The 25,988-nt window shown below is 39.3% G+C and overlaps 1 protein-coding gene across 2 annotated transcripts in view; it reads left to right on the top strand.

The window, feature by feature from the left end:
* The window catches only part of SNX29 (sorting nexin 29), a 393,141-nt gene that overhangs the window by 233,681 nt on the left and 133,472 nt on the right, over window positions 1-25,988 (top strand). For both annotated transcript variants that reach the window (XM_044978953.1, XM_044978955.1), the window contains exons 17-18: window positions 12,595-12,650; window positions 14,346-14,427. In XM_044978953.1, coding sequence (XP_044834888.1) covers window positions 12,595-12,650; window positions 14,346-14,427 — 138 coding nt within the window. The remainder of the gene's footprint in view (window positions 1-12,594; window positions 12,651-14,345; window positions 14,428-25,988) is intronic.

Genomic DNA, 25,988 nt, shown 5'->3' with positions numbered 1-25,988 from the left:
CACTTTGGCAGATCACCTCAGTAGGACCTTCTCGTCTTGCCACGAGTGGTCGCTCCATCTGGTGGTGGTCAGTGTGATCCCCTAGAGGTGGAGGACTCCGCACGTGGACTTGTTCGTGTCTCATCAGAACAGGAAATGCCAGATATTCTGCTCGTTCCGGGGATTGGACAGGGGCTCCCTGTTAAACGCCTTTCTGCTTCTGTGGTCAGGGGCTCTGATGTATGCCTTCCCACTGGTGCCACTAATCCACAAGGTCCTTATGAAGATCAAACAGGACAAGGCAAAGGTGATGCTGATAGCCCCTGCGTGGCCTCGGCAGCACTGATGGACCTTTCAGTAGCTCCCCCACTTCAGCTGTTTCCTTGGCTGGACCTGCTGTCCCAGAAACATGGCAGTCTTCTGCATCCGAATCTGTCGGTGCTGCACTTCACAGCATGGCTTCTGCCTGGCTAAATGCGGAAGAACGGGAATGCTCGGCCCATGTCCAACAGGTCTTGCTGAGTAGCAGAAAGCCCTCCACCAGAGTGACCTACCTGGCCAAGTGGAAGAGGTTCATGTGCTGGACCTCGGACCAGGGGTATTCAAGGTTAGCAGGCCTCACTGCAGGCGATCCTGGACTGTCTTCTGCATCTCAAGCTCCAACGTTTGGCCTTGTCATCAATCAAAATCCACTTTGCCATTATTTCAGCCTTCCAACCTCCACTCTAAATCAGATCAGTCTTCACTCACAACATGATGGTCCAGTTTTTGAAAGGCCTGGAGCACCTCTACTCACACGTGAGGGGTGCTGTTCCTCCTTGGGACCTGAACCTTGTGCTGTCACGGCTCTTGGGTCCTCCTTTCCAGCCTCTGGCTTATTGCTCCCTTCTCCTCCTCTCCTGGAAAGTTTCTTTCCTGGTCTCAATAATGTCTGCCCGTAGGGTCTCTGAGATCAGGGCGCTTACCTCAGAACCACCCTATATGGCGTTCTACAAGTACAAAGGCCAACTACAGCTGCACCCAGTGTTCTTGCCCAAGGTAGTTTCACAGCTTCATACCAGCAAAGACGTATACTTACCAATCTTCTTTCCAAAACCTCATAAATCAGAAAAGGAGCACAGATTGCATGCCCTGGACATCAGGCGGACGCTCGCTTTGTACACTGACAGGACTAAGCCGTTTTGCAAAGTCAACGCAGGTATTCGTTGCGGTGGTGGACAGAATGAAAGGTCACTCAGTGTCTGCTCAGAGGATTTTATTGTGGATTATGGCTTGCATCCATTAATTTAAATTAATTCCAAGTGAAGTGAATTCCATCTCTTAACAGGGTTTAAGTTGATTAGTTTACTAAAACTGTTCCGTTAGACAAGCATCTGTTTTGAATAATAATAAAAATTGACAGGCAAATTTTAAGAGGCTGAGAGATATTCAGATCAGTTGGAATAATGTAGCATGGAAGACAAGCAAGCACATTTAAAAATAGTTTTACTCATGAGGGAAGCAACTCACATTGCATTCTCAGTACTAATGAAATGAGATTGTTATTCATTTGTGTGTATATGGCTTCTTAATGACCAAAACTTCTTCAGCAATTTTGGTAGTTTAAATAAGGCAAACTCATTTGCCAAGTTTCTTCTGATAAAGAGCTCTTACTGGATCTCAGTGACTCAGCTAGTTTACCATGCACAGTCAGGGGAGCTGTTCTCAAATGATGAAAGGAACCGTATGTACTTGTTGGAAGTATTGCTTCTAGCACATTGAGAAGGACACACTGATAATATACTGTGCAAAAAAAGCAACAGGCTATTTGTTAAATATGTGAAAGCATATAGAACAGGTTATCCTTAGAAAACCTAATTGTTATCTTGCTTATTGGGTCTCTGAAGCAATCCCTTTCTGGGCTTGTGGCCTACATCCATGGGGAGGACTCCATTCTTAATTCTCTCTTCCCTGTCCTGCTGCTCATTCACACCCAAGAACTGGACCATCCCCCAAGATGTTCTCACCCGCGAAAATGGTCACGCTCCCCTTTCCATTCTTTATATGTCAACTGTCTGGGCCTTGCAATTACTTCCAGGGTTTTGAAGGTAAATCTTCTCCTTTCATTCTCTATATACACCAGCTGTTGTTTAGCAGAGCTTTTCCATCTGCCTGTGATTGTAATCCTAGTTATGCATCTGTGATCAGGACAAGCCTGGGAAATTGTAGGTGATTGACATGTGCAATCAACTGATTTCCACCCAAATGGCAGAGTTGCCACAAATTCCTGATCACATTCATGCCGTCACCAAAGTATGGTCTGTACCCATGCTTTTATTTATTTCTCCTTCCTCCGCCTTATTACCACAGTCCAGGATATCTACATCCTTTTGGACTTCCAAACTGTAAACCTCTGACTCAGCAAACTGGGGGAGGGGGGGATTTGATTGGCCTGTCTGTCCCCTTGCAAGTCTGATAGCAAATGTATGTGTCTCAAGAGATGGTATATGGAGCCTTTCATCTCTAGCTCTTCAGCTTGACTACTACCCAGTTTGGAACTGACACAAAGTTGTTAAATTGCTAATGTTGTTAGTGGGCAGGTATTTACATAAAATTCACTCTCACATTTGTCCCTAACTGCCTTGATTGATAGAGATCTCAGCAAAGGGGATATTGAATGAATAGGCAGAGGAGATCCCTTACCACTAGAGATGATTACTTCAGGTCTGGATTGATGGAAGGTTTGTACAGACAGAAAGCACTGTGGTGAGAAGGTTTGTGTAGATGTTTCTAGTGTGTATCTGTCCAGAGAATTTTGCCTCCAAGGCTGTCAGTCCAGCACCTTCCTGTCACTAAAATGATAAAAGAAGATAATACATTAAAAATCCAAACTAGAAAAACAGGAACAATGTTTTGCATTTTACAAAGCCCCAAATAGGAGAAGGGAGTGTCATTTACTGTATGTTTGTATAGCACCTGCCATAATGGGGTCCTATTTTGGTTGGCCTCTAGATGCTACTGCAATATAAATGTTAAATAAGATACACCTACTTTGTCTTTCTGGCAGGTTATAAATGTTAGTATAGTGTGTAAGTGTTCCCCTAGATTTCCATTGTGGCATTTTATGAAATAAATACAAATGATTTCAACTGTGAAGTGTCTTTAAAACGTCAATGATACATACCATCTCTAGCTTAAAGAATGAATTTAAAAATGTATTTTTCTAGTCTCCCAGTTATTCTGACATCAGGTGTTTTAAAAAAAAAATCTAGCTTTGGTGGGACTCTGAATAATAATTTTTTTTAAGTTGCACATCAGTGTGGCGTCTAAAATATTCATGGTTTTACCAAAAAATATTTTAAATGTGACATATTGAAAATATCCTGTTTACCTTAAATGCTGTTTGGAACAACTAGATATTAAAAAGCTTTTTCTCCAGCCACACATGTAAATATTGAAAATATTACCTATTTTTAAAATTGGGATAGACTGTTTTTCTTCCTGCAGATCCAAAGCAAATCATAAGATTTCCAGTTGTGAGGAAAATTGCCCCTCCCCCCCTTTTTTAGTAGAAACACAAAAAGCTTGTTTGCATAGAAGTTTTGAAAGTGTTTTATTTTTAATATTTTCGGATTTTTTTTTCTGTCATCAGCATACTACATTTAATATTCAGACTCTGTTGGGCAATTTATGCTGTTCTTAATTTTTATTTTTTTAAAAATACATCCTAAATATATACTGAATGTTGCCTTTGAAAGCATAGAATGAAATGGCTATATAAACAGTACTCATAAACTATTTGGCATCAGAGCTGATATGCAGCCAATGAAGTGCAGCCACCCCAGGAATGGAAGGCTGCTTCCATTCTGCTAGGACACCATGCAACAGCTTCCAGCTAATGCAACAGCTTCCAGTCAATTTTTTTCCAGGTGATTTTGTGTAAACTTGTAGCAAATGTTGTTACTGACTTTGTATGTAGTATATAGGTCACTGGGTCATCACATGACATTGCATGACACAACTGTAAGTTTCAAAGTACACAATATTTTAAAGTCGGTCACTTTTCACAAAACTGAATGATTCAAGTGATTATATCAAGGCAAATAAACGTCTTTGAAAATGAAATCAAGATTAATTGATCCAGTGCTAGTACAAATCTAATGATGATGATCTACTGCGTTGTTCGGGTGAGGGAAAAATCTCCCAACATATGCTCTATATTAATTTAGCACCAGATTCTGCCACTCTAAATCATGTAGAACATTGTGCCATTCCCAGAACAGGGTAATACTCAGTGTGAGTATGAGTAATAGATTCTGGCCCTCAGTGAGCAGTGTTTATGTTTTGCATGAAATTTTAATCTAGAGAAACCATTTTCTGTACACACTTTATTATAGAAGTTAAATTGGGCAAAGTATTCATTCATTAAATTCAGGTATCCTGCATTTTATTCATGAAGGGGGACCTGATTGTCTGCTGCCCTGCTCCTTGCAAAGTTACTTTCATTGGTATAGCGTTCAAAACTCTACTGTTCTGATTTGGTGGAATTTACAGTCACATTATGCTTTGTAAATAACTACACAATGGATTTGTCTAGACTAGAGTTTGTGGTTTTGTAGTAATTCAAGGTAATTGAATGGTCAGTTGTGTCAAGTTAATTAGCACGATTGTAAATGCTAGTGTAGACATGGTAATTTGTTTCAGAGATCATGGTGTCCTGGAGCAAATATTTGTTTGCTGTTAGTTTATAGCATTTACTGTTGTTAGTTAACTTGAGTTAAAACAGGACTAAAAGCTTGGTCTAGACAAACCAAAGATGAAGGGCAACAGAAAATCAGGTTCATGATGAATAATATGCATTTTTTCACGTATCGTTCTTTGGATCAGTAAATTTCATTTCATACAGTGAATATTTTGATTCTTTTCCCAATGTCTAATACTTGTATATAATTGCCAGCCTATTTGGAAATTTGTTCTTACTGCAATGAGAGTGAGGAGTGGTGGACCAAGTAAGGAGTCATGAGTGGAGCCTTATGTTTGTAGCAGAACGATCATCAGAATGCAACTGAGGAAGATTAGGATCAGCTTTTCATTCAGAGAGAGGAAGAAAATAGTTCTGGGCGGGATATCAATATTATGAATATACTAAGTCAGTCTGCACTCCAGTAAACTGTAAGATAAGCAAATCTGTTTGAGAGTAGATATGACACTTTTTTCAGTTAATGAAGATGACATTTAGAAGACTATTATATATGCTATCACACTGACAACTCATGACACTACCCCCTCAAATTGATATCATTTGCAGTATACCCAAAATGTAAATGAATAAGTCACAATAAGGTGCATCATTTATTTATATATTCATTTTGTGAGTAAGTGATAAAACCAAGTCATGGTGAAGAACTCTGTGAAAGAATACTGCTCTGATACGTATTTTTTACTCCTTGTTTGCAGTTTAACAGTGAAAACTGAACCTCATCAACTGTAGTAGGTAGAATCATAGAAAAGGAGGGCTGGAAGGGACCTCAAGAGGTCATCAAGTTCAGCACCCTGCTCTGAAGCAGGACCAAGTAACCCTACCATCCCTGACAGATGTTTGTCCAACATGTTCTTAAAAACCTCCAGTGATGGAGATTCCACAACCTCATTTGGAATCCTATTCCAGAGCTAAACTACCCTTATAGTTAGAAAGTTTTTCCTAATATATAACCTAAATCTCCCTTGCTGTAGATTACGCCCATTACTTCTTGCCCTACCTTCAGTGGAAATGAAGAACAGTCGATCCCCATCTTCTTTATAACAGCCTTTAACGTATTTGAAGACTGTTATTAGGTTCCCCCTCAGTCTTTGTTTCTCGAGACTAAATCCCCCTCAGTCTTAGTTTCTCAAGACTAAACATTCAGTTGTTGTTTTTTTAACCTTTCCTCATAGGTCATGTTTTCTAAACCTTTTGTCATTTTGGTTGCTCAACTCTGGACTCTCTCCAATTTGTCCACATATTTCTTAGTGTGACACCCAAAACTGGACAAGTACTCCAGCTGAGACCTCACCAGTTGTAAGCAGAGTGGGACCATTACCACCTGTGTCTAACATAGGACATTCCCGGTACTATGCCCCAGAATGATAGCAGCATTTTTTGGAACTGTCTCACATTGTTGCCTCATATTCAATTTGTGATCCAGTATAGCCCTTAGATTCATTTTTAATAGTACTACCGCCTAGCCACTTTCCCCCCATTTTGAAGATGTTCATTTGATTTTTCCTTCCTAATTGTAGTACTTTTCACTTTATTGAATTTTATCTTGTTGATTTCAGATCAGTTCTCTAATTTGTCAAGATTGTTTTGCATTCTAATCTTGCCCTCCAAAATGATTGCAACCCCTCTCAGCTTGGTGTCATCTGCAGATTTTATAAGCATACTCTTCTCTCCATTATCCAAGTCATTAATGAAAATATTGAATAGTACCGGGCCCGGGACTGACCCCTGCAGGGTCCCACTAGATATACCCTCTCAGTTTGAGAGCAAACTGTTGATAACTACTCTTGGTGTATGATCTTTCTGCCAGTTGGCACCCACCTGATAGTAACTTCATCTAGATTGTATTATGAAATTGTCATGTGGGAGTCTTATCGAAAGTGTTACTAAAATCAAGATATATCACGAGTACAGCTTCCCCCCATCCACTGGGACAGTAACCCTGTCAAAGTAGGAAATTAGGTTAGTTTGGCATGATTTCTTTTTTAACTAATCCATGATGATGGCTATTCCTTATAACCCTGTTATTCTCTAGGTGCTTACAAATTGTTTAATAATTCGCTCCAGTAGCTTTTCAGGTATCAAAGTTAGGCTGATGAATCTGTAATTCCCTGGATCCCCTTTGTTCCCTTTTTTAAAGATAGGTACAGTACTATGTTTGCCCTTCTCCCAGTCCTCTGGAACTTCACCTGCCCTCCTTGAGTTCTCAAAGGTAATTGCTAATGGTTCTGAGATTGCTTCAGTTGCTAAATACCTTAGCATGAATTTCATCAGGCCCTGCTGGCTTGAATACATCTAACTTATCTAAATACTCTTTAACCTGTTCTTTCCTCCTTGTTGTTAATATTGTGTTGAGTATCTGGCCACCATTAGCCTTTTTAGTGATGACTGAAGCAAAATGGGAATTAAACACCTCAGCTAGATGTCATCATAGCACTTGTAATCATAAAAATATAGTGTGCATGCTCAGTTAAGGATAAATGGACCATACCTCCAGACTGACAGTGTTGATTATTTTATCCTATTTTACATCTAAAGGAAAAATGTCTCAGAAGCTGTTATGCTTTGAAGATTTATCTCAAGCAGAGACACCTATTTAAACATTTTGCAGGTCAAAGAGAAGACTCCATTTTGGTTTTTGATAATTTTGCCTATTTCCAACATTTTTTTTCCCTATCTTCTTAATCAATGGCTGTTTATGAAGTCTGAAGATAGACACAGTTTGTTCCTCTTTGAAATCTGGTGGGCTAGGACTTTATGGTTTTGGTCAATATTATAACATTAGTTCAGTAAAGAAAAATAATTTCTGACAGAGGCATATTCTCTGGTTGCTGATGCACAGTGTTTGTAGTAGATGCAAACCAGCTCCTGCCATGGGTATCATTCTTTTCTGTACAGAAAAGGAGCAGGAGCAGGATCATCTGCTAGAGGGAAAGTTGGTTTGCATTTTTATATATAAATAAAATAAAGCTGGGATTGAATCCCTATCCTACTCTTGAAGCAGCTTATATTTGTGATAATTAGCAGCTGGACCTGCTGCTTAACCATAAGGTCATCTTAGCTTTGGGACAAATCCTGTTTTTTTTATTTAATAGTATTGATTGTTTGGCTTATTTGTCTCTTGCAAATTCTTACAGTTAGTGTCATATGAGAGATGCTATTTTTATTTTAAAATTCAGTTGAGTAAAAGATTATTTTTCATTGAGGAAAATAAAAGATCTGCTAGAAATAATTTTTCATTAAACTTATTACAGAATGTTTTTTAAATTGAGAATTTTCATTGTTTTTCATCATTCATCTTACATTTTGGTGCTTTATCACAGTTTCATATGAACAATATAACCTTATTACATGTTATTTGAACTCAGTGATGTTATTAAACTGATTGGAAAAACAACACAAAAACTTTCTGCTTATAATAACACCAATCAGCAGTCTCACTATCAAAATACCCTAAGGAAAAGGTGTGCTTTGCACTGTGCGCCATAAATATAACAAATCCAGGCTTTGGTGGACCAAAGGAATAGAGGGGTGAGTTCTGAAGCTAAAGCTTAGATTTAACCGTGGAAATTTTAATTCCTTAAATACAAGGAGGGGGGAAGTGGAAGTGCTATGTAGGCTAACAAGGAAGCCTGATCTTACAACCACCAACAGTATTACAGCTGAAATATAGCAAAGGATATTCAGTTATCAGGTTATTCAATCAACAGAGCATTTCTTAGGTTTAATTATGAATAGTAGAATTAGCAGCATGATTACAGGGGATGAAAGCATGGGCTCAGGTGATAGATTGGCTTTCATAACTTATTGTGGGATTCCACTGTTTCATAACTGCTAGGAATTAAGTTACTGTAGTTGCTCAGTGTCACCAGATCTTGGAGATTAAATGTCAGTTTTTGCTGTATGATTTGGTGTATTTAAATTTTTATAATATGTTGTATATGAGCCAAACAGCTTTCTTAACATTTGTATCCTTTTCTGCTTCTTCACCTGCAGTTGTCTAGAATCCTTCTTTTTTACACTACTTGTTTCCTTTCCTGCAGCTTTTCTTCCTCATCTCTTTTCTCTGTTGCCTTAAATCCCGCCCCCCCTCGTTTCCCCTCTGTGCTCACTCAAAACTGTCTGCATAGAATCTGCCATCAAGCCTGGGGTTCTGTTTCATTTGCTGACACCTATTGGTATATACCACTTTGCATTATTGATTCAAATAATTATACTTGGAGATTTTTAAATTTTAAAAATTAAAAAATTTGCATTTTAAAAATAACTGTGAACACACTGTTATTCGATGGACGTGCGATAGGAATAACGTGCACCAGGAACTGCTTCCAATAGAAACAGGTTTTATATTTTTTGGCTGTCTTTGTTTTGTTTTTCCCCAGCTGTTGACATTACATGAAAGTTCTGAGCATAGACACGTAATAACTGTGCTGTTTGTTGTAAAGCTTACCTTTGTGTGAAATATCTGATTTGTCCTATGAGAGACTGGGGATACCCTAAGGTTCTAAATGTTCATGGATAATCCTCTTTAGTCAAACACAGACAAACTCAGAACAATTTATAAAACATACACATGGAGAGAAGACATGAAGTGATTGTGATCGGTTTGGGCCCTTTCGGGTGTCACCTGCTGTGCTGGGATGCCACTGAGTCAGCCTGTTCTGGCAGCCTGGGTCCCCTTCCATCCAAGCACGCAGGCAGGGCCACACCCAGCTGCACAGAGAAACAGAGAACCGCTCTGGAAAAATTCAGCCATAGGGGCTTGCCCCAACACTCTGGTGCCCACTCCCTTTATGGAGTATAAACCCAAGGGTTTTATGAAATTCGCCCTCTCCCTCAACTGGGTTATATTATAAACAAGAAATAAGTTTATTAACTATGAAAGGTGAATTTTAAGTGAATATAAGCGATAACAGAACAAAGCAGATTACTGACCAAATAAAGCAAAACACGCAAGCTAAACTCAATGTACTTAAGAAACAGGTTACAAAATGTAAATTCTCACCCTAAATGTTATTTTAGGCAGGTTGCAAAGTTTCTGTGGTTCACAGTTGCAGTTATATTCCTTTTCAGACTGGACCCCTCCCCCCCTTGCCTTCCCTTCAGGTAGCTTTAGCAGTCTTTCTTCTTGGGCAGACAGGCCGTAGAGAGGAGGAGTTCCGTTTGCCTTTCTCCTCACCCTTAAATAGGATTCACATAAGGCGGGAATCCTGTTTCTCAAACTTGCCCCCCCCCCACCTTGCAGTGGAAAGTTACGAGAAGTCCCAGGTAATGTTTAGTATCAGGTGACAAGACCACCTGACTCTGTAGTATCACAGCGTCCATGAGTCAATGGCAGTATGGAGCGTCCGCAGGAAGGCCAAGCCTTTTCACAGTTAATTGTCCTCGCTGATGGGCCATCAGCCCTGTCTGGCTTTTCCATTGTTGTACCTGAAGTGTTAGCAGTGGGTGTCATCCAAAGTAGCATAGTTGAAATACAGATACATAGTCAATATTCCTAACTTCAGATACAGAAATGATTCAAATTAGATAATGACATTCAGTAAATGTAACCTTTCCAATGATATCTTTCAAGACCCATCATGCATAAAGTACATCTCAGTTATGTCATATTCATATCATAAGCATATTTTCATAAAGAATATGGAGTGAAACCATGATGCCATGAAGTAATTTGTATCTTCTCATTGTCCTTTTGCATAGCTGATCAGGGGGTGCTGGAACAATTAGTATAGTGGGGGTGCTGAGTGCCATTGAACCAAACTGTAAACCCTGGATATGATGGAAACCACTTCAAGCCAAGAGGTACAGCAGCACCACTAGTTCCAGCACCTATGAGCTCATCCTTAGAATGGAGATTCCCATCTCCTCACATATCATCCCAAGTTGCTCAGGTTTGGCAAAAAGTGAGGTGGCCTCTGGCAGTCAAGACCTCATTCCCCTATCCTTCATGTAAACGTGCAACTTTCTGGTTCAGGAAGAGGCAGAGATATTCTCCCATCCCACTTGCCTCTGCATTGTCTTGTGTAGGAAGGGACTGCCTCTGGGACTGCCCAGGAATTGGAGGGTGTTTCAAATCCTGCCAGTGTGTCTTCTCAGAGGAACTAATGGCTGCTTGCCTTGAGGGAGCTTCTCCCATCTTCCTGCCCCTGGATAGTTTGATCCAATATAGAGAGCACATCTATCAGTCATTAAGGCTGATATAAGTCAGGGAATCACAGTTCTTACTGGGATCAGGGAGTAGCTAGTTACCACAGTTCGGGACAGGAAGGAATTTTTCCATGCTTAGCCAGATTAAGATGTGCGGTAATGTTGTTTTGGTGTTGAAAAGTAGAGTTTGGTGTTGGAGTTTTAACTATGCTGCAGGCATTGTCTTTAAACCCCAGTATCCAAGAAGGATAACTGAATCTGCCATATCAAATACCCAAAGGGGCAGGAAATTCACAGACCCGCTCCCACAATATGCACTGAAGTATTTATACTGTAGTTGTTTCCAAGATAAAAGCACTCTATATATCACCCAAGATTCAACCCATGAGTCTGCACCTGTTTCTTATCTTGTTTTTCTGTATCATCCAGTACCTTTCTTATCTTTGCTGTGCATACCACAATCCAGGTGTCAGTGGGCCATGGAAGCACCTCCTGGGAGTACCCGGACATACTATTCATATATCTGATTTCCGACATGTATCTGATTGTGCCAAGAGTTGAATCAGCTGTTGCAAAATGTTACGGGGGCATATACATTAGCTTGAGTGAATAGGAGTAAACAGCATTCAGGGAAAAACATAATACAATTCGTAGTTGTACAACTTAGCATGTCTACTCAGCATTTATATCTGATATGTGTACAATATTAATATTATATGCCATACCCCTAACAAATATATACATTTGCTAACACTAGTCTTCTCCTAATATTACCTGGATTCAATTTTGTGTGTACAGGGCTTCTTTTAACAGTCACTTTTTTATTTTTATATTTGCCAAATAATTTTTCTTCTATATCTATTAACAGAAGAAAATAATCATTAAAGGCAGGCCAACTGGCAGCTGTCATCATGGTAAAAGCTGAAGGCTAATTGGAAGCCTGGCAAAGAGCGAAGTGGGAAGGTTATAATAACATTACATGCCTACTTTGTTTTGTTATGTGTAGTACTAGCCATTTCTAGAGATCTAAAAGAAAAACTCCAGAGAGGGAATTTGTGCAGAGTCCATTACACTTTTTTTGAAGGATAAATCCAGAACTCAGGAAACAACCTGAATAACAGGTCTGTGTGCTGTTTCTCACAAGCTGCAAAAGGGAATCCTCCCCCAAAGCTATGGAGTAGAAGCAGAGCTTCTTTGGCTCTGGTGCATTGGGGAGGAATAGCCACATAATGGCTGATAAGATAGGATGCCACATAATGTCAGATTCACCAAACCAGCTCCACTCAGACACACAACTTTTCCTGTCTGCATATTGGAGTGCTGTGTGAGTCCCTGTGTAGCTGGTCTGGTCTGGCATATAGCAGGTACAGACACACTGTGTTAGGGTGACCAGATGTCCCAATTTTATAGGGACAGTCTGGATATTCAGAGCTTTGTCTTATATAGGCGCCTATTACCCCTCAACCCCTGTCCCGATTTTTTACGCTTGCTATCTGGTCACCCTACACTGTGTTGAGGTCCCAGCATCCTGCTTCCTTCCTTCTGCAGCAGAACCACACCACTGGGTAATGGCCTCTGCACCAGAATATAGGGGTGAAGGGCACCATTTATCTATTAAATTCTAATTAATTATTTTTCTCAGAAATGCATGCTTTTATATGACTTGAAATTAGTAATGGTTTTGGTAAAGTTAATAATCATGATTTTTTTTTTTATGATGATGTCAGGTCCCTGGGGATTTGAGTCAGACATCTGAAGACCAGAGTTTGTCAGATTTTGAAATGTAAGTTTTGTATCTTTATACTATCTGTGTGGGAGTGAGGAACAAATTATCAAATCTAATACATTGCTTTCCCTACTTAATGTCTAATAAGTGAATCACCAGATAGGGTATTCTCTTATTGGAAATAATGCAGCTAACTTTCAGAATCTTTGTCCTATTTAGTTTTTTTTTTTAATCTTGGGAGAGAAGGAATTCAGTTTTATGCTGCATCTGAACATCCTTTGGGAGCTTGTTTTGGTTTTCAGTTGGATCTTTTAGTCCGCTAATGGTTCAGCAGCAGTCGTGACCAACTAAATCCCTGTGGGACGTAACTAAAAAGTGATTTTCTTCTTTTGCTTTTGTTTTGCAGTGCTCTTCTGTAATTATTCATTCCCCACTGCAGAAGATGAACATTAGTGTACCGCAATTTTTTTAAAAAGAAAATCGTAAAAAAGTACTGAACAAATACAGTTGCACTAAAAATCCTGTATTTTGTCCTGAATTATTTTAATGTGTGTTTTTTCTGGAGTTTAACCTTTGTTAGCCTAAAATCCATATATCTCATAGACTCATAGACTTTAAGGTCAGAAGGGACCATTATGATCCTTTTTGAGAGAAGGCGAGTGAAGGAAAATTGATTTTATGTATCTTAAATAATTTGGAATTAAAATGATAGTGTTATTTAATGGCTCCTAATGTTTCATGACTGAAATTTTACTGTTTTTGGAAAATGCAAAACCATTTAAAAATACTTTTTATCTCCACATATTATTTTCAAAATAATACTGATGTGATAAAAGATCTCCAACTAATCAAACTTAAATATAAGAAAGTAAAAAGGGCCATAGTGGGTCAGACCAATGGTCCATGTAGTCCAGTATCCTGTCTGTCAACAGTTGCCAATGCCAGATGTTTCAGAGGAAGTGAACAGAACAGGGAAGTTATCAAATGGTCCATCCCCTGTTGTCCAGTTCCAGCATGTGGCAGTCAGAGGCTTAAGGGTTGTGTGCTTAACAATCTTGGCTAATAGCCATTGATGGACCTATCCTCCATGAACTCATCTAGTTCTTTTTTTAACCAAGTTATACTTTTAGCCTTTACAACATCCCCTGGCAATGAATTACACAGGTTGACTGTTCACTGTGTGAAGAAATACTTCCTTTTGTTTGTTTTAAACCTGCTGCCTATTAATTTCATTGAGTGTTATGTGAAGGGGTAAATAACATTTTCTTATTCACGTTCTTCACATCATTCACGATTTTACAGACTTCTGTCATATCCCCTTTCAGTTGTCTTTTTGTAGCTGAATGGTCCCAGTCTTTTTAATCTTTCATCATATGGAAGCTGTTCCATACCCCAATCATTTTTGTTGCCCTTCTGTGTACCTTTTCTAATTCTAATATATCTTTTTTGTGATGGGATGACCAGAACTGTACACAGTATTCAACATGGGGGCATACCATGGATTTATGTAGTGACATTCAGATATTTACTGTCTTATTATCTATCCTAATGGTTCCTAACGTACTGTTACTTTTAGGTATAATAATTACACAATATTCAGGCAAAATGGTGATGTTTCAAGTGTTCAGAAAGTTTTGGTTCAGTTGCTCGCTGTGGACATTTTGCAAGCATTGGAGGTAGACACTTCTTTGTAGCTTTATTTTATATGTAAAGATGATTCCCTATTTTAAACTTGTCTCTTCTTTTGCTCAGATCAAATCGTGCCCTTATTAATGTTTGGATTCCCTCAGTCTTTCTACGAGGAAAAGCTGCTAATGCATTCCATGTTTACCAAGTAAGTAATGTGACTTTAAGAAATCATATTTGCAAGGGGTTTCCATAAGTGAAATAACTGACAAACTTCTAAAATATTCTCAGTATCTGAAGGTGAATCACAAACGAAGGGACCAGTCTTTGAACACTTATGCACAAGGATAATACCTTTACTAGTGTGAGACACTCACTGGAACTATTTAGGTGAGCAGAGATACTAGTGTGTGTATTTTCAGGGTAGGACCCTAGTAACTTAGTAAAATGGCGGTACAGTGACTGTAGGCAAACGAGACAACCATTCAGTGTTCAACCGCAGCTCTTTCTCACACATGTACACAAATATGCAAATTTAACTATTGGAAGGATTAGTAGCCAGAAAACCTGGGCTATTTCCTACCTTTACAAATTGTACCAGAGGGTCTTTACTTTTACCTTTACAGACACCAGTGGGGAATAGAAATGACTTCTGTATAGTGGCTTATTGCAGAAGCCTTTATACTTAAGTGTCTATATTGGTTCTGAAATCAGACCCTCATGTGAGATGTCTGTCTACTTCTGTCTAGCTGAGGCATGAAAATGTGTTAGCAATAGAGTCAAGGTACTAGCCTCAGGCAGAAAAGTATTAGCAACTAAGCCATATTTGCATATGTTCAAATATTCATTTAAATTCTGCAGTTAGGTTCTACCCACTCTGGTCTTTTTTTCCCTGTAGTTGAAAATCTCAATAAACAAGTTTTAAATTAAAAGGGTCCCAGCTTTCTCTGAAGAGTAGAGAGAAAGAATAAGTTCACCTGAACTAAAACAAAAAGATGCCATATCACATGGAAATTTCTGAATTAAAATGAGATATGTTTGCCATCTATGTAAATTTAGTTCAAGTGGTGTTCACAGTTGCTGTGTTTTGTGGATTTTTCTAATTTTAGTGGAACAGCACAGGTATTAGTATTGGGATGATGTTTTGCTTTGTTTAAACCTATTTGTAAAAGTGGATTCTTGTCTCGTATTACTCCTTCCCCACTCTTTCCTAGGTTCGTGTGTCTTAAGATGTTTTCCTCCATGAGGAATTTATGTATATACTCTTAGGAAAAGAGTTCCAGATGAGCTCAAGTCCACTGTCAAAAGTAACATAGGTACTTAGGAGTCTGTCTCATTGAAAGTCAATGGGATTTTAGCATCTAAGTGCATGAGTCATTTCTGAAGATAAGGCGTAGGCCCCTAAGTCATTTAAGCACTTATGAAAACTTTATCCTGGGCTCTTGGTTTGTGATCTTTCCAGTATTGTATGCAAACATTTATTTTCTGTGAACAGTTAAACTTAGTTATCCTATAATATCTGCAGATTTTATATACCTCTTTCTATCCAATATCTCTAAAACCCACAGTGTTACACTTCACCTTTTTACTGCTTGGTTTCAAGGAGAGTGCACGCTGACTTGTTACAGCTATTTAATGAAATGGGTCTTTAGTAACTGAACCTTCAGGAAGTTTTTTAGGGGAAGCACATATAGAACAATGGGAAGAACTGTACAACAGCAGATGTTTCTCATAGTAAATACTGTTAGGAGAGACTTTTTTTTTTGGCAGAGAAGACCCAGTGAAATATATTATATTTCATGTTCCTCTAGGAGGAGCAGTTAAATATTTGAGAATTTGAATATGTACATATTTTCTGCATAGAGTGATTTAAGCTGGACAGTCAGCAATCAAAGAGCAGATTTTTTTACATGTACAGCTTTAGTGCCTGACAAGTACTATTCTGTAGTAGAGAACAAGAGCTTTAAGCTCTTCCATAGAATCTTTTAAAAAAAAAATCTAGACAGTTCATCTATCAAAAGGCAGAATGTGATCTACCTTAACAGATTCTTGGCATGTTTTTCTTTTCTGAAGCCACTTAGCAGTTTTCTGTCTCTGGAAGCTAAAGACTAAATGAGACAGACTCAGAAAATATGTGATTATCTGTGAGATGAGTTCTGCAGTATTCCTGACCATATAAAAACCCTTGAATGTCCTCTCCAGTGGTCTGATTTTTTTGAACTGAGCATCATTGAGCAAGAAAACTAACATTGCAGTCCAGATTGGTGATAAGCAGGTACCCACTTAGTACGAAATAGCTTTTAAAGACTTAAGCACATTTCCTACTCTTTTAGCTTTGGCATTATGATTACTGATGTCAAGAAATGTCATATAACAATTAGCATTTCTGTATAGCATTATTTTTGCATCTCTCTAATAGTGTTTATGATCTCTTCATGAAGACATTACTTTAAACTTTATTCTCTTCTCTGTCCCACTGTGTATAATTAATTTCAGCATTTGAACTAGCTACAGTTTTTCTTATTTTATAGTTATTCAGTAAAGCCCCAGAAATCTTTGTATCTTCCCTCTTTATATCTGAGGCCTGCTTCTGACAGCATCAGGTTTGTTGCCTTTAGTGAACAGGTTTCCACACAGCAGAGAAGATCTTTTCCATTGCCAGAAAGCTTGCCATTCAGTAAAGATCTTGGAGAAGAGAAAACAGCAGACTCAAGTAAATCATTTTTAGCAGATTACTGCAGCTGAATATATACATATTTTCTATAGTGTGATTCAGTAGAAATATTATAATTAATAATAACTACAGTAACTGTTAAGACATTCTTTTCTCTTGTTTTTCTGAATGGCAGGTCCATAGCCTGTGTTTTGCATCTTACTAGCCTCTTTCTCCTCATCTGGCTTAATAAGAAAGAAAGTTACTGTGACATAGCAGGGTGCAATCCAGACCAGTGGCAGTCTGTGGGCTAGTCTACACTTACCAGCCAGGTCGACACGGTGAGTTCGACTTCTCGGAGTTCGAACTATCGCGTCTAATGTGGACGCGATAGTTCGAACTCCGGAAGCGCCGCGGTTGACTCCGGTACTCCACCACTGCAAACGGCGGTGGCGGAGTCGACCTTGGAGCCGCGGACTTCGATTCCGCGGCGTCTGGACGGGTGAGTAGTTCGAACTAGGGTACTTCGAATTCAGCTACGCTATTCACGTAGCTGAATTTGCGTACCCTAGTTCGACCCCGCTTCTTAGTGTGGACCAGCCCTGTGTCCCCCCTGCCTGGTAACCTGGGGGGCCTAGCAATGCCTTACTCTTATAGTGCTCAACCTGGACTGCTCACAAGCAACTTTCCAGCATGCTGTGTGTGTGTGTGTGTGTGTGTGAGAGAGAGAGAGAGACTGCAGCCGGCAAGTCACACCCTGGCTCTCACCAGCCTTGGTTATACTGCAGGGTGACCCCAACACACTCCTAATCCCAGACTTCCCCCCAGAAATGTATGTCTTGTATTGTCCAGCCCTTTCCTGGACAGTTCAAATATATTAAGTCCATTATTCCTTCAAGGGAATAATATACAGCAACTTGTCACCTTAAATGCAGTTACCCAGACACTCAATTTAAACACACAGGATTGGATAAAACAATCAAACAAGTTTATTTACTACAATGAGAGAGATTTTAAATGAGAATAAGCATAGGCAATACAGTCAGAAATCGTTAAAAGAAAATAAAGATAAACCACTTTCTAATGCTAAACTTGACAGGCTAAATTTAATTCAAGGTAAAGCTCTTACCCACATGCTCCCAATATTACTGACCAAACTCTCAGGTCAGGACCCTTCTCTCAGAGTCCAGTGGATGTTTCTTCTTCCCAGGTGCAAAGAGTGAGATGGACAGGGAGAGAAAGAGAGGGGTCCCTTGGGAATGTTTGCCCCTCTTTTTTTATAGTTTCAGTCCCTCTCTTGAAAAGCATTTCCATCTGAGAAAGTGTTTGTCTGGAAGGATGTTCCCCGCTGGATTTTTCACCTGTGTGAGCTTCCTTTTTTTTTCCCTCCCTTCCTGCTTGGTGACTCTGTTTATGGAAAATTAAGACAAGCATACACGCCTTTGTTCAAAACAGGTCTGTTTGACATGAGTCTGAACATGTATTTTTTACCTTAGAATTACAGGGGTAATTAGAATCATAGGGTTAGAAGGGACCACAATGGGCACCTAGTCTAACCCCCTGCCAAGACACTGGGTTTGTTGTGACTAAACCATACAAGAGAGATGGCAATTCAGCCTCCTTTTGAAAATCTCCACTGAAGGAGCTTCCGCTACCTCCCTCAGCGGTCTGTTCCACTGGCCCACTGTTCTTACAGTTAGGAAGTTTTTATACATTATACAGGGAGAAGTTTGTAACTTTACACACAATACTGATGCACCCATTTTACCATGATATTACTGATGAGCAAGTTCTGAGTTTTCAAATGATACTTCACAAGACAAACTTTGTACAAAGATTTACGATAGTGCGTTGGATGTGAATACAGGAATGCATTCTGTCACAGTTACCCAATGGATGAAAAGTTCATTCTCATTTTTCTTTCTTGTTATGCACTACCCTTTAATTACTTTAAACATAAAAGTATGGCTGTGGCATGGTACAAGTCATTACAGGGGTAGGTAGATATTTGTTGAGGTATTTATTTAAAATGAGGCAGTTGGAATTTGTGAACAAAAAAGCAGATTAGCTTAAACTGTGGGTTTCTTTGCTATTTTTACTTTATTTCTTTGTTTTCTGTTATAAAAACTCAGCAAAATCAGTTATTGTTCTGGTTGCACACTGCTTGGGGAAGGGAGGAAATTGTAGCTGTAAGCAGCCCCTGCCTTTGGAAGGATAAGATGCTGTGATAGATAAAGGAATGAGAGAAAACATATTTTTGTGTACCATCCAAAGCTCCCAAGTCCAATAGCAATGCCATTACAACATAGTAGGAAAATTATAATTACAAAAAATGCTGCCAGTTCTGGTGTTCAGAGTTGCCAGAACTGAATAGACAGAACATCTGTGATAAGAAATAAATAGCACAGGGGTATTTTTTAGAGCAGGAGTGGGCAAACTACGGCCTGCGGGCTGGATCCGGCCCCTCAGGGCTTTGGATCCAGCCCACGGCGCCGCCTGCACCACATCCCTGCGATCCCCAGGCGGGGGTGCAGATGGCTCCATGCGTTGCCCTTGCCTCCAGGCACCTCCCCCCGCAACTCCCATTGGCTGGGAACAGGGAACTGGGGCCAATGGGAGCTTCAGGGGAGGTACCTGGAGGGGGCAGTGCATGCAGAGCCCTCCGCTCCCCCTCCCCCAGGGGCCACAGCGCTTCTGGGTGCCGGGGAGAGGGCAGGGGCTGGGGACAGGGCAGGCATGCAGGGAACCTGCCCTGGCCCCGGTGCGCACCACTGCCACCCCGGAGTAAGAGGCACCAGGCCGGAGCCCGAATCCCTCCTGTACCCCACCCCCCAACTCCCTGCCTTGAGCCCCCTGCCTGCACCTCGCACCCCAACTCCCTGCCCTGAGCCCCCTTGTACACCCCACACCCCACCTGCACCCCAACCCTGTGCCTTGAGCTCCCTGCTGCATCCTGCACCCCTGTGCACCCCAACCCCCTGCCCTGAGCACCCTGCACTCCTCCTGCACACCAAACCCCTACCCTGAGCCCCCGCCCACAGTCCACACCCCTCCTGCACCCCTGCCCTGAGCCCCCTCCTGCACTCCGCACCCCTCCTCTTCCCCAATCCCTTGCCCTGAGCCTCTTCCTGCACACCGCACCCCCTCCCGCACACCACACTCCCTCCCGCACCCCAATCCCCTGCCCTGGCCCTGAATACAATTTCCCCACCCAGATGTGGCCCTCAGCCCAAAAAGTTTGCCCACCCCTGTTTTAGAGGAATCTGGGGGAGATTGAGTATTTGAGAAAAACAATTTAAAAAATAGGTTTTTTTACTAAATGTGTAAGCTGCCTTTTTAAATTCCCTACGTTATGCACAGGAAAGGATAAGATTCTTCATTACTACTTTTGGAGTCTGAATCATTGCAATCTCCCTGGTTAGATGGAAAGAGAGATTTCCTGGAATATGTTTTTATTAATTAACAAATACAGGTTTTTTTTCCTCAACACCGGGGAGCTATTTATTGGGTGCACAGTGCTACATTTAGTAAAGCTCTACTGTGGCTTGGACAATTTTGACTTAATAGTGATCCTGTTCACCTCTGGTCCCTAAGGAGACATCATGCCCCGCTGCAGCTGTTCACTTGTAAAGTAGCTAATGCCAGCTGTGGAATTACTTAGCTGTTTGGCTCATTCATTTGGCTTTCAAGTTACAGCCACCAAGCCAGTACTGAATTGTGTTGGTTTCTTTGTCTTTCTCTCTCTCTCCTCTCCTCTCCTCCGCTCCCGGATTCATGCAGTAGTAAAGATTCTACATGTCAGCTCCTGCTCTTTTTCACCTGTGCAATTTGTGATGCTGTGTGATTGAATATGACTATTTTAGGGCTGTCAATTGCAGTTAGCTCAAGTGATTAACTCAAAACAAATTAACTCAATTAAAAAATTAATCACAATTGCAGTTTTAATCGCACTATTCAACATTAATAGAATGCCAATTCTATTATAGTTTAATAGTGCGATTAAATCTTTGATTAATTGTGATTTTTTTTATCTTGCTATTAATCAAGATTAATTTTTAATCGATTAACAGCCCTAATATTTTTTACATCTGATGTGTGAAATTATGTGGCAGTAAACAACTGTGAAAATTTAAAATAAATAAAAATCGGAAAAACCTTAAAAATGAACATCAATATTATCTGACAACATTATAAAAAAATTAAAATTTGAATTCTGCCAGACTATTTATAATTGCCTTGTAAGTACGGGCTAGTGGTTGTGCCTGTAACATAAGTGACATTGTTAATTTGTAGCAATAATATAGGGTATTACTTATATATAGGCCCAGATCTTGACTGCCATCAGATCTGCAGAGACAGAGTCTTATATCTATGCAGAGATCCACCGAAGTCAGTGGGGCTCTGTGCAAGCAAACGGGTATACATGCAGTTCCAAATGTAGGAAAGGGCCATATCTTCTAAATGAGGGTATCACTATTTACATGTTTTAGGCAGATTACTGTGTAATTGCACTTGAGCCATTAAAAAGTGATTATAATCTAATCTGATTTATGATAGTTACAATTTATAGTCTAATTCTATGTGTTACTTTCAATGTAGTGTACGTAGTGAATAACTATAGTAATCCCCACGTGTCTCAATGGTCAGATGTTAATCTGTAATTAATAATATTTATGCTGAGAAACTAAAGTCACATGAATTGCATAAAATCATTTTTAGTAATTTGTTTTAATGTACATTTGAACACAACAGGAAGATTTAAATATACACAAGACAGTAATACCCCTGTTTTTTCTTTAAGTATATTCAGAGGTTATCTATATTATGATCAAAATGTGGCAGCACTTTTTGAAATAGTAAGAAAAACTGAGCAGTTAACTATACAAGTTTAATATTGAACTCACTGAAACAGACCATTTTTACTTGTATGTTAAATCTGTTTTTTATAAAAGAGTTTGACATGTGATTGCAGATTTATTCCTTTGGTTCTTTGTATGGGATTAAATATACTAGTAGCCTTGAGGTTCACATTAAACATAGTGAGCTTTCAAATTGCAATAACCTTTCTTTTACAATGCTTTTATAACTTCTTTCTGATCATTTTAATAAGTAGAAAGATTGTGATTTGTAATAAGATTTATGATAAAAAAATCGTGATACTTTAGAGAGCTACTTTATTGGCTGAATATTGTTGTATGCAATTTTTATCTCAATATAGGGCATTTTCAGGTCAGGGTCAAATGCTTTGTGGTGATGTCATATAAATTGTGGGCCTTGTTACAGGAATTTTATTTTATAAATGCCAATTCTGCCAGTGCCATTTTCTTTAGTGTAGAGATACATTTTCTGAATCATTTTGAAAAAAAAAAGTCTTCTAAATCTGTTCAAAAACTATTTTAAAATGATCTGGGAAAATGCTATATTGGCCATTTCATTAAAAAAATATTTTATTTTATATACCCAGTTCATAATTTTACCATATTCTCTTACTATTATCCCAATTTATGAGATGTCGTTGGCTGTGGTATTGTCATTCAAACATCTGTCTGAGAGACATGACATTTCACAAAATGGAAAGACGAGAAATATGTAAGCAAAAGTGGAAGTGGCTAGTGATATAGATATTGGTATTAAAGAGAGAGTGAGAGAAGGAGGTGTCACTTCATGATCCCAAAAAACATATTTGAAAATCAGATTAAGGGGCAAAGGATTACACCGTGCTCCCTTTTCCTTATTTCTTTCAGTCCCAGTTAGTATGAAATAAAATTGTCTTAGGGAGAAGCTATGGCCCTGATGACATTAGTCAAATTCTTTTTAATATGGCTTGCCAAGAGAAAGAGATTAGGTTTTGTTAGTCAACTGGAATACAACATTGGGAAGTCCTTAAATAAGTGTACAGCAGTGGTTTTCAACCTGTGGCCAATGGACCCCCTGAGCCAGCGGACTTCCATTTAAAATTTTTTAGGGGTCCGCAAATGAAAAAAGGTTGAAAACCCCTGGGATACAGAAGTAATGGTTAAGATATAATCCAAAAGAGTTATTGAATCAGGAATGAAAAGTATATTTTAGCTTATCTGTATGACAGGCGTCCCCAGCATCGACATCTTGTAATAGATATTGCAACTGTTAGGGAAATAATAGATTTGGAGTTTGCTAGTGGTGTGCCTTGTTAATGAGCTTTTACAACTAAAACTTATCCTTGGTGTTGACCTTCCCCCTTCCCTTTCCTCCTCCCCCTCCCCCAAGTAGATAATTACACCATATACAATGTGTTCATATCTGTCTGTGCTCAGCTCTGTGTGTGTATATATTACATATTTTGAGGTTGGTATGGTAGTTACTTATTCTGAATGGAAAAGTAACCATTGTAGCAAAATCTTATGTAACTTAACAAGCCACTTTTCTATAGCTTTAAATGTTGAATAAGGTATTTATGGCATATAATTCATAACTTCCTTTTGGAGTTTATACTTGGATTTCTAGAGAAGGGGGTCACAGTCCACCTTTTTTTCTTGTTTCAAATGTTAAAAGTATTTTTCTCTTACTTAATTGGCCTCTCAGAGTTGGTAAGACAACTCCCACCTTTTCATGCTTTCTGTATGTGTATATATATCTCCTCAATATATGTTCTATTCTGTGCATCTGAAGAAGTGGGCTCTAGCCCACGAAAGCTTATGCTCAAATAAATTTGTTAGTCTCTAAGGTGCCACAAGTACTCCTGTTCTTTTTGCGGATACAGACTAACACGGCTGCTACTCTGAAACCAGTCATTGGAAAGATAGGGTGGATGGGGTAATATCTCATATTGGACTTTGGTGAAAGAGACAAGCTTTCGAGCTACACAGAGCTCTTCAGTTCTGAAAAAGGTACTCTGGGTCACAGCTAAATACAAGATGGAACAGATTGTTTAACATAAGGAGTTAACATGTTGTAAGAGACCATTTAATGTGAAGTAGGCAGTTAACACTTCTGCATTCAAAGGACAAAGGAGAGTTACAGATTGCCGTAATCAGCCATAAATTCAGTGTGTTTATTAAGTCTGATTTTTAGTGTCTAACACATTTATGAATTTAAGCTCCAAGGCAGGTTTCTTTTTTGAACTGCAGTTTATATAGAAAATACATAGCACCCTTTTCCAAAGAATGTTTTAGTGATGTAGAAGTACAACATCCCCAAGTACATACTAATACTTCTTAGTATCTGTACTAAGTTTTTGAAAATTATTAAATTAACACATATTGAGGTATCAGTATTTTACAGCATAATTACCTTGCACTATCAGAAAAATAATAGATTTTAATTAACAATTATTTTACCACCAAAGAGCCAAAAGAAACTTGAAGTATTGATAATGTATTATACCAAAATACTCAAGAAGTTATTTATGTACATACATTTAATTGCTATTATAATTAAATTTCAATTCAACTGTTAATTATCCTTAGATTAAATCCAGGAAAAAGGAATAATGTAAATTATTTGTTCTCTATGAAAAACATATTGTGCAAATAATAAAGATTTTTATTTATTACAAGCAGTGCAGTATTAAGGTTTGAAATGGAAAGGGTAGATCAGAAGAAGAAACTTGCTCCATCCAGCTTATGTCCCATGCATTTTCAGATGAGTTTTTTCTTTCTCTCAACCTTCACTCTCTGAGATGTCCTCAGGACTTTTCACATTAAAAACTGAATAAAGCCAGGTGTAGTTCTTGCTGGCGAAAATAACTTTGCTTTACCGCAGCTGAAATGTGTGCCATACGGTATTTAGTGTCATTCCTTGGTAACTAAATTACCTTCCATTCCTTTTATTTATTTATTTTCTTGAGTTTTTGCCAGTGTTATGTCAGTAACAAAATAATTAGAGAAGGCCTGACAGTTCTTAGAAAATGATCTGGATGTAGCAAGATTCTAGACAGAGTTTTCCTATTTTTTTGTTAATTATTTTCTGGCTCTTTAGCTTATATTATTTTCAAATTATAAATGATGAAAATAAAAATTATTTCCATCACCCATGCCATTGCTAAAAACCCAAACTTTCTGGTGTAAAATCGCCATGCACAGATCCTTGGGGGGTTTGAATTTTTGATAGTTTTAGCTTTCAATCTTTTTTTAAAATGCTTTCATGTTTGCTTAGGAGTTGTCCAGAGCATTATTCACTTCAGAAAGATGAGCCTATTAAATAGTAGGAGGCTTGCTGCTTCTCTGCAGTAAGATATTTCTAAAGATGATTTAGATGCAATGCATTTGAAGTAACAAATTAAATGAGATGGAAAACTTCTATTAAGTATCGAACGCTATAACTTTTGAAACCATTTACATTTCTCCTTTAAACATCACTGTCTTATATTTCTATGCAGAAAGTATAGTGAGAAGCCTGGTAAATACAGGCATTACGCTAACATAACATAAGCTATGTGTACACTAGCACTTTTGTTGGTAAAACTTTTGTCGGTCAGGGCTATGAAAAAAACTGTGTGGACAGTGCTATGTCAGCAGGAGATGCTGACAAAGCTGTCAGTGATCTCCCACTGACATAGCTACTGCCGCTAGTTGGGAGTGGTTTAAGTATGCAGGCAGGAGAGCTCTCTCCTGTCGGCATAGAATGGCTACATGGGAGACCTTACAGTGGCACAGCTGCAGCGGTACAGTTGTGCCTCTGTAAGGTCTGTAGTGTAGACATAGCCTAAGTCAGGAGTCGGCAACCTTTGGCATGCGGCTCGCCAGGGTAAGCACCCTGGCAGGCTGGGCCGGTTTCCTTGCCTGCCGCGCCCAGCACATCCCACGCCGCTTCCGGCAGCCCCCATTGGCCTGGAGCGGCGAACCGCGGCCAGTGGGAGCTACAATCAGCCGAACCTGCGGACGTGGCAGGTAAACAAACCGGCCTGGCCCACCAGGGTGCTTACCCTGGCGAGCTGCGTGCCAAAGGTTGCCGACCCCGGCCTAAGTACACTTCTAAAAGAAATGGTAAGATTGCTTGAGTACGTATTGTATGCAGTGGTGTTGTAGCCACATTAGTCCCAGGATATCAGAGAGACAAGGTGGGTGAGGTAATATCTTTTATTGGACAGGTTCCTGTTGGTGAGAGACATAAGCTTTTGAGCTCACACAGAGCTCTTC

The sequence above is a fragment of the Mauremys mutica genome, chromosome 11 (assembly GCF_020497125.1).
Source record: "Mauremys mutica isolate MM-2020 ecotype Southern chromosome 11, ASM2049712v1, whole genome shotgun sequence".
In the NCBI taxonomy this organism is placed as follows: Eukaryota; Metazoa; Chordata; order Testudines; family Geoemydidae; genus Mauremys; species Mauremys mutica.
Note: the sequence above shows the minus strand (reverse complement) of the source record. Positions and strands in the feature narration are given on the sequence as shown.